The following is a 17,577-nucleotide window of genomic DNA, read 5'->3' on the forward strand; positions in this document are numbered from 1 at the left end:
TTTATTAGAAACCCTCATGAGTAGTGCTTTTCCTGCTCTGTTGACCTTTTTAAGATGACTGGAAATGAAACCTTTACATTGTCATCACTGAAGTATGTGGCAGTGTCTAGCTTTGATGTCACTTCACTTTTAGTCCTGAGGGCTTTTATCTACGTTTGTAAAGAGTTTGGCTGATATTCATAGTAAAAATCATGGCTATGGATTAAAACGGGTGCTGAATCATGAATATTAAGAGCAATGCTATGGATGGCATCATCTCTGTTTTGCCTGTATTTGGGATGTAAGCAAATACTTGTTATGGCCTTGGCTAAGGGACAGCTGTTGACACCTTACCCAAACGCCTACACACCCGGCCCTGTCTCCCATCAATACCACACGCTGATGGAGAATCTGTCCAGTTATTTAGCACACAAATTGTAAGCTGTTGTACAGTCCTCCTTCATCTGCTTTCCAGCAAACTGTGAAACATGACCATGAACCTATGAGAGAAGATGATCATAGTATCACCATATAACTTTAATGTTTTGAATAGTTTGGTTGCAGTTCAGTGGATAAATTGTTGGATTTATTTTAATGTTGGATTTATATTGGATCAGTTGTAGTATTGATTTCGGTTTTTAATTTAAATCACACAGTACCATTTCTTAGTTTTGAGAACAATGAATGTAATTATTGTGTGATTTCTTATGCAGAACACCTCTGTCATGGACTCGCAGAATGCAGACCGCTCCCCAAAGATCACCACATTGTTTAAGGTGAGGTGAAAGTGCCATACGTCAAAGTCTGTAGAAATAGTAATATGATAAAATGATAGCAATTAATTGACTTGCCTATTCCTGGATTAGGAAGGATTTTATGTGGTGAACCGCTGTTGACAGTGGAGTTTGTAAAAGGGCATGGCCTAATCGGTGCCTGAAAAACCCTTTGTGTTGTTTTCCACAGTCCTTTATGATATTATATTCGGGATCAATAATTGATTTTTTTTTTAAATGTCCTTCAAACAAGCGATGTGGGTTATGTAGGCCTGTTAGCAAAATGGTAAGGGGTAGTTCAACCAAAAATTGTAATCCTCTCATTTACTTATTTACATTTTCCTTCAACAGAACACATTTGAAGAAAAATAAATCAAATGTCTTAACTCACTAGGTCCTTAAAATGCAATTGGGTTGTCATCAGACTTTTGAATCTCCAAAAATCACTTACAGTCAGCATAAACGTCATCCATAGGACTCCAGCATTTAAATAATGTCTTCTAATGTGATACGATCGCTTTTGGTGCGAAAAAGCTAAATACCTTTTTAGCGATGTTCATAGTTAAAAAGTACAGTCTCTTCTGCTCTGGAGCAACGCATTCATAAGAGTGCTGAGTTCAAGCGGTCTCTGGTGGGACGTATTTGTGTTGGCATTTTATGGGCGTTCACGCTCTGCTCTCAGTTGATATATCCAGGATAAGCACACAAATACACTTTGTAAAAACATACATACAAAAATACTGATCTAAACCAAAACGAATTAAGCGTCTGTACAGCATTCCTCCCACTCACTTGTAACAATGCTGCTCTTCCGGGTGTGTCGCACGTGCGTCAGTTCTCGTGTGAGCATGCCAACGCGATTACATCACGCGCATACTGCTGCTGACCAGAAGCTATAGTTTATATTTAAAAAGTACTTTAATATTGATATTTTTTGCACCAAAAGCAATCGTGTCTCTTTAGAAAACATAAATTAACAGCTGGAGTCATATGGATGACGTTTATGCTGACTGTTCTTTTTGGAGCTTCAAAAGTCGGGTCACCATCAACTTGCATATTAAGGACCTTCTGAGCTAAGTTATTTTTTATTTTTCTTCAAATGTATTCTGGTAAAGACAGAAAGTCATGCACACCCAATATGGCATGATGGTGAGTAAATTATGAGAGAATTTTCATATTTGGGTGAACTAACCATTTAAGTTTCCATGGCACCTTATCAATTCAATTTAAAGTACTTTATTGGCATGATTGTGTTTACATACAATATTGCCAAAGAATTAATACACAAAACAGATAATGACAAGAAAAATCTTTTTAAAGGAGGCAGTAGACAGCAAAGGCAGTATCCTTACTGAAAAGGAGCCTCATAAGTGACTTATTTGGAATGCTTCACACAGGCAAAAATAACACTCCTCACATGAGGGACTCAATTTCCAGTTGATTCCATTATAGTTTGATGTTAGCATGTTGATAAACCAATGATGCAATATTTTTAATCACACATATATTGGTTAAAATATGTAAAAGTGAACTTATCTGATCAAAAGTGCCTATTTTTTGATAATCAGAATCAGCTTTATTGCCAAGTATGGTTACACAAGGAATGTGTCTTGGTGACAGGAACTTCCAGTGCACAACAATACAAAACAAAATACAAAAACAACAGCAAGACATAGATAATAATAAAAAATAATTACATACCGCCTTCATGCATACACACATACGTAGTGCAAATCTAATACAAATCTGTCATATAAGGTACACAAATACAGGATGTTATGTACAGTGCAATGTATGTAATGACAGAAGATATGTTGGATAATATAAATAGACTAAACAAATTGTTATCCACATTTCTCTGGACTTGTCCACCTCATGGGTGTATTGTTTGGCAAACTGCAAAGGATAAGCTACATGTGATGCTGCCTTAGAATATGGCCAAAATGAGGTACAGAAGCATTTGCCCCTTCCTGATTTCTTCTATATTTTTTTTTTTTTTAAGCAAAAAGTTATCCAACAGTTATATCACCCATGTGAAAAACGAACTGCCCCCTTAAACTTAATAGCTGATGGGGCCACCTTTAGCAGCAATATCTGCAACCAAATGGTTCCGATAACTGGAGATTAGTCTTTCATAACGCTGTGGTGAAATTTTGGCCTACTCATCTTTGTAGAACTGTTTAATTCAGCCACATTGGAGGGTTTTCCAGCCTGAACTGCCCGTTTATGGTCCTGCCACAGCATCTCAATCGGGATCAAGTCAGGACTTTGACTAGGCCACTCAAACTTTAATTTAGTTTCTTTTGAGCCATTCAGAAGTGAACCTAACCCTTGCTTTGGATCATTGTCTTGAAGCTCAAGTGCAACTGTAAGTGCAACTCACTGCGTCACCGCGTTCCGGATGCGGATCCCAGATTTATTCCATCTTGACTGCAAGACATCATGATGACTGTTACACCCTCTCATCGTCTCTAATGAGCAGTGCGACAAAACAACAGTGCTTGTTACATCATATTTGATCTTTCTACGCTGTATTCTTGTATATTTTTCTCTAGCACTGAAACACGCTTCACTGATGCCCTGTCCGCACCCACTTCCTCTTTTCCCCACATGTGAGTAAACATGAGGTGCCTGTTTCCAGAGTGCATTTAGACCATAAAGTTTTTCTTTTGTAAATTTTTAGTTTTATTAATCGGCATGTTCCAAGCCTTTAATAATAAACAAATAGATTTCAGTTCTAATTTTGTGAAATTATTCAAATTTCATAATCTCTAACAAGGATGAAAGACAAAACAATTACTAGTTTTTAGCCTAGTCTTTCTCACTTTAATGAAAATAGAAAAATGGTCCATTCAGACTTACATTTTCAAAAGTTTCTCTCTGGAGATACCCCTGAACCCCCATACAGTATCATTCCTCAGTCACAAGGGCTTATATGCCCCCATACTTTGATATCTGTATGTAAAGAAATATGAAAATAATTTTACGTAAAGAAATATGAACATTTTATGTAAAGAAATATGAAAATAATTTTAATGTTAAAAACAAATATATATAGATAAATATCAGATATAGTGATAAATATCGATATGAATGATATGAAAATAATTACTTGATAATATTTTTTGCCATTTTGCTCAGCCCTATTTGTATCCCTTCCCAGACTGATGCATTTTAATCACTTTTTTCCTCATAATTTCTGGAATTTCTTTCAACCTTGGCATAGTGGGCTATTGGTAGAGACCTTTTAGCCAACTTCATGCTGCTGAAAAAGTTATATTTATGTGTTGATTTAATTGAACAGCCCTGGCAGTAATTAGGCCTGGGTGTGTCTAGTCCTGCTGAACCCCATACATAACATTATCATTTAAAAACTGTATTTTGTGTTTATACAGATTGTCTTTTTGTTTGAAGTTTTGAAACCATTTAGTCTGAGTTATACACAAAATGGAGGAAATCAGGATGGGGGCAAATAATTTTTCACCGCACTGTATCTTTTGAAAAGGCCTTTGCATCAGGAATGTGACTATGCCTTTATTTGCTGTCTAGGTACACATCTCACTATGTTTTGGAACAGATTATCTCTAATTTCACATGTTTGCTAAGAACTGCAATGAGAGTTGTGCTTTACTGCGCAAACATACCTAAATGCTAGGAATGTCATTAAATATAATTAAATTGATTATTAATCAGCATTTTATTTTCTATATATTTATAGCTGATGCCTTTGACGATATTTGGCTCGTTTTCCCATTAATGTATTATTATTAGGCTATGATTATTATCAAATTAATATTACAATTAATTTGCCCTGCCATATTTTCACATGGACATCACCGCATATAACCGACATTTGCGACACCGACACGAGAGACAGCAGGCTCAAATAGCGGCATCTATCAGTGGCATTTCCGGTGACGACTACATCCACATTAAAATGTAATTGCAAGGTGATAGACCTTTATTCACAAATTATGTAAAGAGTGCTTGTTATAAAAGAGACGCATCATTCTTATACAGTTGTTGTTTGAGCCATGGCGAAAACGGCATCGTCATTCATCAGCATTTTTTCTTTGCATAGCACATTAACATAAAATGGTAATGATACTCCTAATAATAACAATGCAATAACAAATTGGTGTTATTATGATTAAAAATGATATAACCATCCATACCTCTGCTTCCATGTCGTTTCGAGATATTTTGCCTCCAGTTTCCAATCCTCCGAAATATAATGGACTGTCACAGACATGTAAGGGTTCATATTTATGCTTGTCATAGACATGTCTGTGGTCAAGCGACAACGTCAGCCACTTTCAAATCTTTAGTGATCCTCTCCCTCGTTTTATTGGACAGATCGGAGATAGCAGTGTTGAAGTACTTGCCTTGTACTGTTCGTCAAAGGTTTGGAGTAGTTCTCTAAAACTTGCCTTCTCAACTGTAGGAGACCATCTCCTTTGCGATAAACTTGGAGACAGCTGCTGTGCACTGGGCCCATCTTTCACTTTTTTCGTTTTTTACTTTTTGCAAAAGCTCCGATGATAGATGGCTGACTTCGATCTCTCCGACCACAGCTTATCTTGGTGCTAGCTTAGCAGCATCAGCAGAGTGGTGGGCACGCAAATGTACAGATAGATTTGTGGTTTGAGACTCCTTCACAAGTTTGCAAATTGCCTGTGTGATATCCACGGGCCCGGCTTTTGTGCCTGGTTTAAAACCGAAATATTGCCAAATAGGTGACGTGACATTTTCTTTATCACCAAATCCATCTTTGTTCGCAAAATGATGCACAACGATAAATGAGCAAATAAGTAAATTATTGCCCCTCCCCCCGCGCGATAATATTGTGTATTGGCGATCTCACAGACTGACGAATAGGGCGATCTGACTATGTAGATGATCGCACAACACTAAAAGGCATCGATTCCATATTCTAAGTTTAGTTAAGTCTCACTTTTCTAGACACATCTCTAATCCATCCTTTCAAAGGCCTCATATACTCCTCGTATTAAAGCAGAAGTGTGTAACTTTTTCGGTGTTCAAATAATTTCTCCTATCCCAGCATAATATGCAGAGAACACTAAGTTAACCATTTGTAGGTTGGTTTTCTCAAACTGCGAGTGAGCCGTCCAGCCCAACACAACGTTGACTCAACAATGGCATGATTTTGTTTGATCAAGTAGACGAAGGTGTATTCGGAATGCTGGTTAAATGTTTCTTTTTGCAATTCTGCTCTGTGATGCAAAAATAACACACTTCAGATACATTTTGGGTGATCTGTTTGAAATGAGAAGACGTTAAAGACTGGTGTAAACTGGGTCCAAAGAAATGTGATATTTGTCAAATTCAGCCACATTTAGAGATAGTCTAATGTGGTTAAATAAATGGTGAAAATAACAACCAAGTAAACACACACCAGAGATGCAAGTTATGGAAAAAAAAATCTTTTGAAAAATAACTGCACAACTCAAAATGTCGGTGTTACGGATCAACTGGGGATCGTGTTAACATGCACATGAATATATTTACTTGCCTTTTCAGCAGATTTGTCTAATGTGAATTGAGTAAAGATGTTTTGCACATTATAAAAAATTATTAAACCCTTTTTTCCATTGTCTGTTCTAATGAATTTGACAGTTTAAGAGCAATTTAACCATTTCACAGGGTACATTGTAGGGGGATATTGGTTTGAATGGGAACAGGCGATTTACATTTGCCAGCAGTAAATCACTTGATTAATTATTTTATTTGCAACACTAAAATATTATATACTGATACGTGTCAATAATATAGTTTCAATTGCTTTTTATTTGTTTATAATGAATAATGGCCTGATGAACTAATAGTTTGTGTAACTTACTCCAACAAAGTGAATGATAAAATATAGATGGGACACTGGTCCAGTGGTAAGTCATATTGGCAGTAAACATAGCAACCCCAGTTAACACCTGCTCTTTTATTTCTCTTAAATACCGCCTATATTTTGAGTTGTGCAGTTATACTTTCTTTTTTTCAAAACAAAAAGCATGTGTCTACATTGTGCTTTGTAGTGGAAACGTGTATCCATTCGAACCGCAGCAAAGCACCACCCACTCACCTATCAATCAACCACTTTGCTAAAACTAGAATTTTAAACTTGGTTTTGAAAAGCGAGAACTGTCTGATTTGAAATTGAAAAAATGCACCCCTATATTGTCATGTAGCACTACACCATGTCGTCATTTAAAATCATGTACCCTCCCATTGAAATCCAAACACAAGTAGTCAAGAGACTTGTATATTACGAACAGATGTAAACTGCGATGCGTCTTGACTGTACACTTGTGATCAGATTGCACAAAACGCATCTAAATACTATGTGTAAACAGGGCTAAATAATCATGGACCGGTTTATTTTCTCTCACCTGTCTAATATATCTATTTCTTTGTTTTCCTTATGATTCTTCCAGCATACCTATCTCTGTCCTCAGGTGAGTAATGGGCTGCTGACAGGCTCCAGGAAGCGACCGTCGGAGGGAAATTACGAGAAGGAGAAGGATGTGTGCATCCAGCTCTTTGATCAGTGGTCTGAGGCGGATCAGGTGGAGTTTGTAGAACACCTGATCTCACGTATGTGCCATTACCAACACGGCCACATAAACTCCTACCTCAAACCCATGCTCCAAAGGGATTTCATCACGGCACTTCCAGGTATCAAATAAAAATCCTTGTACTGATTTCTGAACTGTAACACTTTCTATGAAGCCCATATTTATAGAAGCCTTTATTTTGGTAGCACATTATACATATATTCTTGCATATATACAGTGAAATGTATTTGTTTTCACATATCCCAGCTAAGCTGGGGTCAGAGCTGATCTTAAAAAAATCAGAGTAAAAAATAATGCATTGTCAAGTTATTCATTATATTGCATTCATAATGTCTTGAAATACACCTTATAAAAAGTTATAACTTCTCAACTAATTATGCAGTTATAATACATTTTTAGACTTCCCCTATTCAAAGTTGAACTTAAGAGTGTAATGCATTATAACACAAGCAACATCCAATTTTTATGCAGCAGAAGCTAATAAAGTTAATCGTATAAGTGCTGTCATGCAAAAGCAGCATAGTGTTAACCGTTAAAAAACTTTTTGACATGATCATATTACAGGTGGTCTTTGCTTGCTCCAAGTTAAGTTACAAAAGCCCAATTTTATTATAAATGGCAATAACATAAATTTGTAACATATATTACAAGTCAAGCTTATACAGTGGAAGTTATTTATAAAATAAGTCTCCAAATAAGATTCACAAATGTAAAGTTTATTGAATAGTCCAGTGTGGAATCAGTTTGATTTCTTTATTTTTATTTGATTTTTATTCTTGGGTGGGTTTACTTTATACCGAAGAAGACTGGCTACATGTGTGATCAACTGACACCAATCAGCCACAACATTAAAACCACTTGCCCCCTCGTTTTGCCACTTCAGCACCAACTGAAGCATTCTGAGATTATATTCTTCTCAACACAGATGTACAGAGCGGTTATCTGAGTTACTGTAGGCTTTGTTAGTTTGAACCAGTCTGGTTATTCTCTGTTGACCTCTCATCAAGGCATTTCTGTCCACCGAACTGCCACACTCACTGGATGTTTTTGTTTTTAGCACCATTTGGAGTGAATTCTGGAGACTGTTTTGTGTCAAAATCCCAGGAGATCAGCAGTTACAGAAATACTTAAACCAGCCCGTCTGGCACCAACGATCACATTTCACAGATCACATTTTTCCCCCATTGTGGTGGTTGATGTAAATATTAACTGAAGCTCCTGGCACGTATCTGCATGATTTTATGCACTGCACTGCTGCCACACAGTTGGCTGACTAGATAATCGCTTGGATGTTTGTTGGTGCCAGACGGGCTGGTTTGAGTATTTCTGTAACTGCTGATCTCCTGCGATTTTCACAAACAACAATCTCTAGGATTTACTCAGAAAGGTGCCAAAAAACAAAACTATCCAGTGATTAGCTGTTCTGTGGACTGAAATGCCTTGTTGATGAGAGAAGTCAACAGATAATAGCCAGACTGGTTCGAAATGTCAAAGTCTATGGTAACTCGGATAACAGCTCTGTACAATTGTGGTGAAGTATAGCATCTCGGAATGCTATTCAGAGATGTGGGTTGGTGCTGAAGTGGCGGCACGAGGGGGATCTTCACTTAAAAAGGGAAATTTACCCTTTTTACTTTAATACATGTTTCTGGTTTTGTTGTGCATGATTCTTCAATGCGTGCTATTCCATAGAAATATTTATCTTAATCTTGCATCAAAACATTTCTTATTTTTCCTCACCTCCAACTGCTTGATTCCATTCCGTTATGGAACACCCACTTTTCATAAGGCAATCAAGTCCTGTTATTTTCTTTTCTCTTTTAAATATTCCATTTCAGACAGAAATGCATATGATTACTGAAGTAAAATTGGTTCCGAATGTTGCTTCATGTTGATTCATGCCACTTTTAAATATTCAAGTTTAATAGCTTTTATGGCTTTAAACTCTTAAGGCCTAGGTTACAGATCTGATCCCACCTGGTTGACCATGTTGCCTTTTCAAAGTATACTCTTGACTCCTCAGTCAATGGCAGGTGCATGCGCTGACAAAGAGCAGGGATGAGGATTGGGCTGTGCGTGGACCAGAGCATGTGAGCGGAGATAATTCCACCTGAATGGAGAACTCATTTTGAAGATTCCGCTACACTCTAGGGATGCTCCGATATCGGGATCGGCTCCGATACTTATGTTTTTAAACTGATCGTGTATTGGTCCGACGAGCCCCATCCAAATCCGATACTGTGTTAGTCATGTTCTTTACTCTCAAGCTCAAAAAATTACAAAAGAACCATTAAAACACAGTTAATATAGTACATATGACTCGTGCATTTTATTTAAAGCCACTTGACGTGCAATCGCTTCACTTTGAGTGAAATATAAACACGCATTCATTTAGCTTTACATGCTTCGTAATGTGCTCATCTGAAATTATTTGCGATTGTGGTGTTTTTTATTTTAATATAATGTCACTGTTTATTTTGTAACTAGGCTACTGATTTACAACAGCGATGTTAATTCTTCTCTATTAGCACATATGCCATTGAATATTTTCAAATAATGCCTTAACATTTTTATTTTATTATTATTCTTTTTATTACCTTTTATTTACTTTGTTTAAAGCATCAGACATGCCTATAATAATAAAACATTATGCACGGTGGCGTGGAAACTGGATCTGACTCAGACCCAGAAAAAAGCAATTCGTAATTTTTACATTGCATGCAATATAAACAGCTGTGGTTAATTATATTATTATTAATAGTTATATTAGTAAATGCATTGCACTGCCTTTGTTTTTCCTTGATATTTTTAAAGCTGCATAAAGTGAAACTGGACTTTATATGCATCAAAAGATCATGTGTTGTGAATGTGCTCTCTGCACAGCAGGGTTTAACCATGGATTTAACATAAAAAAAAAAATATGAATCCTGTTCCAGTTGGCTATTATATAATTAATGACAGACCTTTAGTTTACATTAAATTGTAGAAAATATTAATCAAGCAACAATACATGGGGGGGGCTGGGTAGCTCAGCAAATATTGACACTGACTACCACCCCTGGGGTCGCAAGTTCAAATCCAGGGTGTGCTGAGTTAATCCAGCCAGGTCTCCTAAGCAACCAAATGTTGCTAGGTAGGGTAGAGTCATGTGGGGTAACCTCTTTGTGGTCTCGATCAGTGGTTCTCACTCTCAGTGGGGCGTGTGGTAAGTTGTGGGTGGATTGCAGAGAGTAGCATGAACCTCCACATATGGAGCCTCCGTGGTGTCATGCACAACGAGCCATGTGATAAAATGTGCAGATTGACGGTTTCAGAAGCAACTGAGTCTTGTCCTCCACCACCCGGATTGAGGTGAGTAACCACGCCATCATGAGGACCTAGTAAAAAGTAGTGGGAATTGGGCTTTCCAGATTGGGAGATAAGGGGATTTAAAAAAAAATATATCTATATCTATATATATATATCTATATATATATATCTATATATATATATATATATATATATACAAAAATCAAGCAACAATACAGAAAAAAAATAAACACTCACTGCTCTTTTCTGGACAACTTAATATGCCATTTAACACAATTAGGTTTGAGAAATTGATCTTAGTCTGATAGCATTAAATCAGTAGACTATATATGTATTAAATCTACACTAATCATTCTGTGGCTATTTTTGTTAAATCAAACTACTTGAACAAACTTCAAAGTTGAAAAGAATTGTTATTCTGGGTCGGTTGAGGCACTCTGATTCAATTTAAACTGAAAAGCATGAATCTGCGCACATGCAAGAGTTTCCGGGCCACCGTGCCTAATGTTTTATCACTTAAAGAGGCATTTTTGATGGTTGAATAAAAATGCTAAGGCGTTATTTCAAGATGTTCAATGGCATATGTGCTAATAGAGAAATATTGGACTGATTGCAAACTAGGACTGAAACAATTATTCAACGTTATCGACAACATTGACAATAAACATTGTAGACTAAATTTAGTTGTTGAAAAGTCTTTTGATCTCATTTAATATAACAAGATCAGATAATACTCCAATGATGGCACACAAGAACTGCAGCTTGTGCCTGATTAAGGAGAGGAAGAATTACACCGCTCACAGTCCAGATGCACTGTAAACTTTTCCAAACAGCTTCAGGTGATGTAGATGGCAAACTACAAACTCCAAAACTGGCATTTCTCTGTGCGGTCAGCGCCTCTTCTAGGAGTTGCGCGAATGTCCCAATCTAAGGGGGAGAGTCTGAAACTGCTCCCAGCTGAGGCACACTCTGAGGGGATGCTTGTACTTCGAATACACGCTTGATGAAACTAGATTATAATGTGATTGCTCGTGACTTATTGAATCATAAAGTCACTGTGCAATTCTTATCGTGAAGAAAATTGGCAATATTCAGCTTTATTAATACGTTTTTTTTTTTTTTTTTTTTTTTGAGTTACAGATGGATTGAAGTGAACAGAAAGGTGAGAGAGGGTAGTCTTCGCCCCATTATACACTGCAACAAAATATGTTTTGGCTTGTTTTCCAATATAAATGTCTAAAACTCCTTTTAAAACAACGTACATTTTCTTTAGCCGCAATACTTTACAAGCTGAATAGTCGGTTGAGAGCTAATGATTAATCTGTGCAATAAATGCAGAATAGTTGAATAATCATTTTAATGATTAGATTAATCGATTTTAAAAATAATCGTTAATTGCAACCCTATTACAAATGAAGGTCTGGAGACCTGATTATCTAAAATAGTCATTCAAAGAAAAAGTGAGATTGTATAAACTTAAACACCACAATACAGTCTCATATAAATCATTTCAAATGTGTATCATGCTAAGCTTGTAAGCATTTGATAAATGCATATGTTTATATTTCACCCAGAGGGGCATCTTAAAGGCACAGTTCATTTGCCACCAACCACCTGCATACGTGGCTGGGAAAAAAGTATACTACAGAGACATTTGACAGAGTGGGATTTGAGCAAACTTTGATTTACCGGTGAGCATTACTTGAGCGGAGCATTAGCTTGGGTCGTGAGTGGTTGAGCGGAGTGTCACACCGCTTCGCGCTCATGCTCTGGCATCAACTGTGCTGGTTAGAATCACGCACACGGTGCACTGGAAACCCAAATGGAATTTAAGCACAATCTCAATTTGTGTTCTAGCTCAGGGTCTGGATCATATAGCGGAGAACATCCTATCTTTTCTGGACGCACGATCACTATGTTCAGCAGAGCTGGTGTGTAAGGAATGGCAGCGCGTGATTTCTGAAGGCATGTTGTGGAAGAAGCTGATCGAGCGGATGGTTCGGACAGACCCACTATGGAAAGGTCTCTCAGAAAGACACCAGTGGTGAGTCACAATGCTGCTATCACTGTTTGCATCCACCAAACCCCCTAATTTACACATGGGGTTTAACAACAACATCGTCAATATCTTTATACAGTGTAATTCTCCAAAAGACATGCTGGAAACCATCTTTTAGACTGTCCTTTACATCTCGGTTCACTGTGTATTATTTGACTCGTGAAGATGTTTTGTCAGTTCATTTAAGATTTTTAATGCCGTTTCTTTCACAGGGAAAAATACCTGTTCAAGAACCGCACAACAGAAGTTCCTCCGAACTCATACTATCGCTCTCTTTATCCGAAAATCATTCAGGACATTGAGGTAGGAAAAGCAGCCATCATCTCATTCTGTCTTTTTCTTTGACCACAATGAAAAATATTAGCTATTGTGTTCATTCCAGAAGGGAACCAACGATTTGAGGCTAAGGGAGATGTGTAGTGGACGACCAAGATGGGTTTTTTAGTGGCCGATGCTGATATCCAGAGAGCAGGGTTGCCGATAGGCAGATACAATGCCGATATATCACACAATTTAATATAGTAAATAACAAACATAAAATTGCTAAAATAATAAACTCTTATTTAGCAATATATTTACTCAATTTCACAAAACTTTAACTTTTGTAAAAAAAATCAATCTAAAAATATTGTATTCTAAATGGTAGATAGCAGTTTCTTCTAATTTTTGCTAATCATCAAATTGTAGTAATTTATTTGCAAATGAAGAAATACATTAGGAAGAAGGAAATGACAGTACACACAGCAAGAATGGATGGCATCATGTTAGCAATCACATTTTCTCCAAAAATTACAGAATCAAAGCAATTGTACATACAGTGCATAGTGAATAAGACATTTACTTATACTACTTATAGCACATGTGAACCTTGAAGTTGCACTCACTTGCTCATGCAGATCTAGCACTAGCAGCAATCTCCCGACACGTTAAACGGCCTGGATCGCCTGCTTGGGTTTGTGAATCAGAGGAACTTTTGATCCTAAAGTTTTTGATTCTGGCTGATAGAATACACTGTTCAGAGGAAGATATTAGATGAGCACTTGATGGTAAGAAAATGCTGGATTTTCGTGAAATACTTCTGTTTAAATGAGAGTGGTATATAATGGATTTATTTATTATTCACAATGCGCTCTTAAATCCTCGTTGTGGCATAGTGACTCGCCTTAATCCGGGTGGCGGAGGATGAATCTTCGTTGCCTCTGCATCTGAGAATGTCAACCCGCGCATCTTATCACATGGCTTGTTGAGCGTGTTACCATGGAGATTCTGTCCATATAACTCCTATTCTTCAACAACTTCACTGGCTCCCTGTTAAACTTCGTATTGATTACAAGATTCTGTTATTGACATTCAAGGCTCTTCATAGACTAGCACCTTCCCATGTTCTCAATCTTCTTCATATATATTCTCCTACTCACACTCTTAGATCCTGTTTCTCTCTCTCTCTCTCTCTTGTGATACCTTTGGTTCGTCTGACTTCTATGGTGTCCAGATCCTTTAGCAGTGCTGCTCCACAACTCTGGAACTCTTTACCATCAGATATCTGTAATTGTGATCGTCTTTCCACTTTCAGGTCCCTCCTCAAAACCCACCTTTTTTAAATTGGCTTACTACAAATAACTCTTATTTATGAAGCCATATATTCCTATGATAATGCACATTTTTATGCGATTTTTAGTTTATCTTTTTGTTCTCTTATTGTAAACTTGATTATGTCTGTAAGGTGTCCTTGAGAGTCTTGAAAGGCGCCTATAAATAAAATGTATTATTATTATATAGCTCATGTGGAGGCATCACACCATCCACCGCGGCATCCACGCACAACCATGCGCCCCACCGAGAGCGAACAACCTTTTGGCGATCACGAGAAGGTTACCCCGTGTGACTACCCTCCCTAGCAACTGGGCCAATTTGGTTGCTTAGGAGACCCGGCTGGAGACACTCAGCATGCCCTGGGATTTGAACAGGGGTGGTAGTCAGTGTCTTTACCACTGAGCTACCCAGGCCCCCTATAATACAATTTTATTGATCTTACCTTTTATCATTAGAAAAGAAAGGTATAAGTGACAGGGAACTGCTGAGGAGAGGCTGATAGGATGCTTGCTTTAGAGGTAAATAAATACGTGCCCTACAGGATGCTGGATCTGCTCAAGTTTTGTGAGGTTTGTTTATTACATCTGTTTAAACAAGAGATGCACATATTTGCAGACTGTATATGATATTGGGTTTTATTGATATTTGCCTTTTTATAATCGGACAAGACAGTTAAAAGTTACAGGGAACTGTTGAGGAGAGAGAGGGAGAATTAAACAGAGGAGCACTTTAACATTATCAAACGCTTCAGCAGCGGCTAAATATTTTTGATAATTGTTTAATCTAATGTTTATAAGTGATTATTTGGATATTCTGCAATTGCAATGATTCATCCTTGGCTCTTAAAATATTCAGCTTGTAACCCTTCTTAAAAGGTTGTATTAAACATGCTTCCTAACAAACAAACAAAAAGAGGACAAAATCAAGGACATTCACTAAATAAAAAAGTATTTTTGGCATTTAATACAGTAAAGAAATTCACTGCAAAAATTCCTTTTGTTAACAAGTGTTTTTGTCTTGTTTTCCATTTAAAATAGTTTAAAAATCCTTAAAACAAGATACATTTACTTGAGAAGCAACATATAAGATATTTGGACTTGCTTTTAAGATAATGTATCTTAAATATAAGTGTATTTTAAGTGTGTTTTTTCACTTATACGAGTGTAGTAAAGACAAAATATACTTATATTCAAGATATATTCTCAAAAAGCAAATCTAAATATATTATATGCTGTTCAGGTGAATGTGTTATTTTTTTGTAAGATTTTTAGATATTTTAAAAGATTTGTATTTTTAACATTTATATTCAACATTCTCAGATAAAAGATTTTTCTTCTGCAATATTTCTGCTAAAGAAAATGTACGTTGTTTTAAAGGAGTTTTATGTATTTATATTGGGAAAACAAGCCAAAATGTTAACATTTTGTTGCAGTGTATAATGGGGTGAAGACTACCTTCTCTCACCTTTTTGTTCACCTCAATCCATTTTTAACTCACAAAAAAAACACTTTATTAATAAGCGGCATTTATTGCCAATTTTCTTCACGATAAGAATTGCACAGTGTCATATTATAATTCAATAAGTCACAAGCCATCACATTATAATCTAGTTGTATTTAGCGGACAAGCATCCCCTCAGAGTGTGCCTCAGCCGGGTGCAGTTTCGGTCTCTCCCCCTTAGATCGGGACATTCGCGCAACTCATAGAAGAGGCGCTGACCGCACAGAGAAATGCCAGTTTTGGAGTTTGTAGTTATTTACATGACCTGCTTCCTTATTTTAACTTTAATAAAGCTATAACACATTAAATATCTTCAATGTAGTTATATAATGCTGGGGTGTTTCCTTTAAAGATGCTCGACACACAAGTTTTGCTTCAGTGGAGTGAATGCTCCGATTGCGCTTATTTCACAACGAGAGTGCATCTGTATTTACTGTACTGTTATTATATATATTTTTTTATGTAATTCCCACGTACTTTGACATCACATCACCTGAAGCTGTTTGGAAAGTTTACAGTGCATCTGGATTGTGAGCTGTGTAATTCTTCCTCTCCTCAGTCAGGTGGGAGCTGCAGTGCTGTTGTCGCATGTCATCATTCGAGTTTAAAGTGATCTCATATTACGGTAAATGATCAAAGATCAAATGACTATTTGACAACAACATTTTGTTGACAGTTTTTTTTATTGTTGATGTCGATAACGTTGAATAATTGTTTCAGCCCTAGCAGGGGCTAAAAGTTTTATGTTTTTCATTTCGGTTCGTTCTGAGCATAATAAATTTTTTCGTTCCGGTTCAAGTTCTGCAGCCTCCTTTCTGTGTCCCATCCTGATATCTTCTGTTTTTGTGTATATCATACTAAATTGTTTCAAAATGTCAAACAAAATCTAACATAAAACAAAGAAAATCGGAGTAAACAGAAAATAATGTTTTTAAATTATAATGTTATTTAATGAAGCTCACATCAATAAAGGTCACTGTTCATTACTCCACTATCAGAAAATACCATCTGTGGAAGAGTGGCCAAAACATACATTGATGATCCTCAAACCTTTTGGGTGAATGTTCTGTTTACTGATGAGTCCAAAGTGGAACTGTTGGTAAGACAGGTGGGGTCCCGATACATCTGGCATAAATCAAACACAGAATTCCACAAAAAGAACATCATACCTACGGTCAAGCATGGTGGTGGTAGTGTGGGGATGCTTTGCTGCTTCAGGGCCAGGGCGACTAGCAATAATTGAGGGAAACATGAATTCTGCACTCTACCAGAAAATCCTAAAGGAGACCGTCCGGTCATCAGTCCTGTAGTTGAAGCTCAAGCAAGACAATGGACATCATTCGTGAAACATGAAAACGCATTTTTGTGCAAATCATTCTTAAAGCCATTCTGGCGTAAATTCTCGGGTTCATGTAAGTTTTCAAAATGTTAGTTGGTACGAAAGAAATTTACACCTGATCCTGACCATGTGTAAATCGTGCGCAAGACCATCCGAACATGTTAGAGTGAAACTAAACTTAAAAAAATTACATAAATTCGAAAAGAAAAAAGCTTTCTTTTTAAACCATATCCTTATTTAGAAACATTTCTTTTTCTAGTATAGTTTTTCCAAACTATTAAATCCATAAACGCATTGCAGGCAGGTGGTGTAATATCTTACAGCGTTTTGATTAAAGATCTGTAGGCATTCTGTTCATTTCTATAAATATTCATCCATTTGCAAGTAGCCTATACTACTGTTGCTATCATGATTTACCCTAGAAGTTTCACAAAT

At 36.8% G+C, this 17,577-nt stretch overlaps 1 protein-coding gene across 2 annotated transcripts in view; it reads left to right on the forward strand.

Moving 5' to 3' along the window:
• LOC127636110 (F-box and WD repeat domain-containing 11-B) overlaps positions 1-17,577 on the forward strand; it is a 33,480-nt gene that overhangs the window by 1,429 nt on the left and 14,474 nt on the right. Inside the window, exons 2-5 of one of the 2 annotated variants that reach the window (XM_052116507.1) lie at positions 693-755; positions 7,202-7,442; positions 12,509-12,695; positions 12,923-13,013. In XM_052116507.1, the coding sequence (XP_051972467.1) occupies positions 693-755; positions 7,202-7,442; positions 12,509-12,695; positions 12,923-13,013 (582 nt within the window). The remainder of the gene's footprint in view (positions 1-692; positions 756-7,201; positions 7,443-12,508; positions 12,696-12,922; positions 13,014-17,577) is intronic. The other variant, XM_052116508.1, reaches the window with a different exon arrangement.

The sequence above is a fragment of the Xyrauchen texanus genome, chromosome 43 (assembly GCF_025860055.1).
Source record: "Xyrauchen texanus isolate HMW12.3.18 chromosome 43, RBS_HiC_50CHRs, whole genome shotgun sequence".
NCBI classification, from domain to species: Eukaryota; Metazoa; Chordata; class Actinopteri; order Cypriniformes; family Catostomidae; genus Xyrauchen; species Xyrauchen texanus.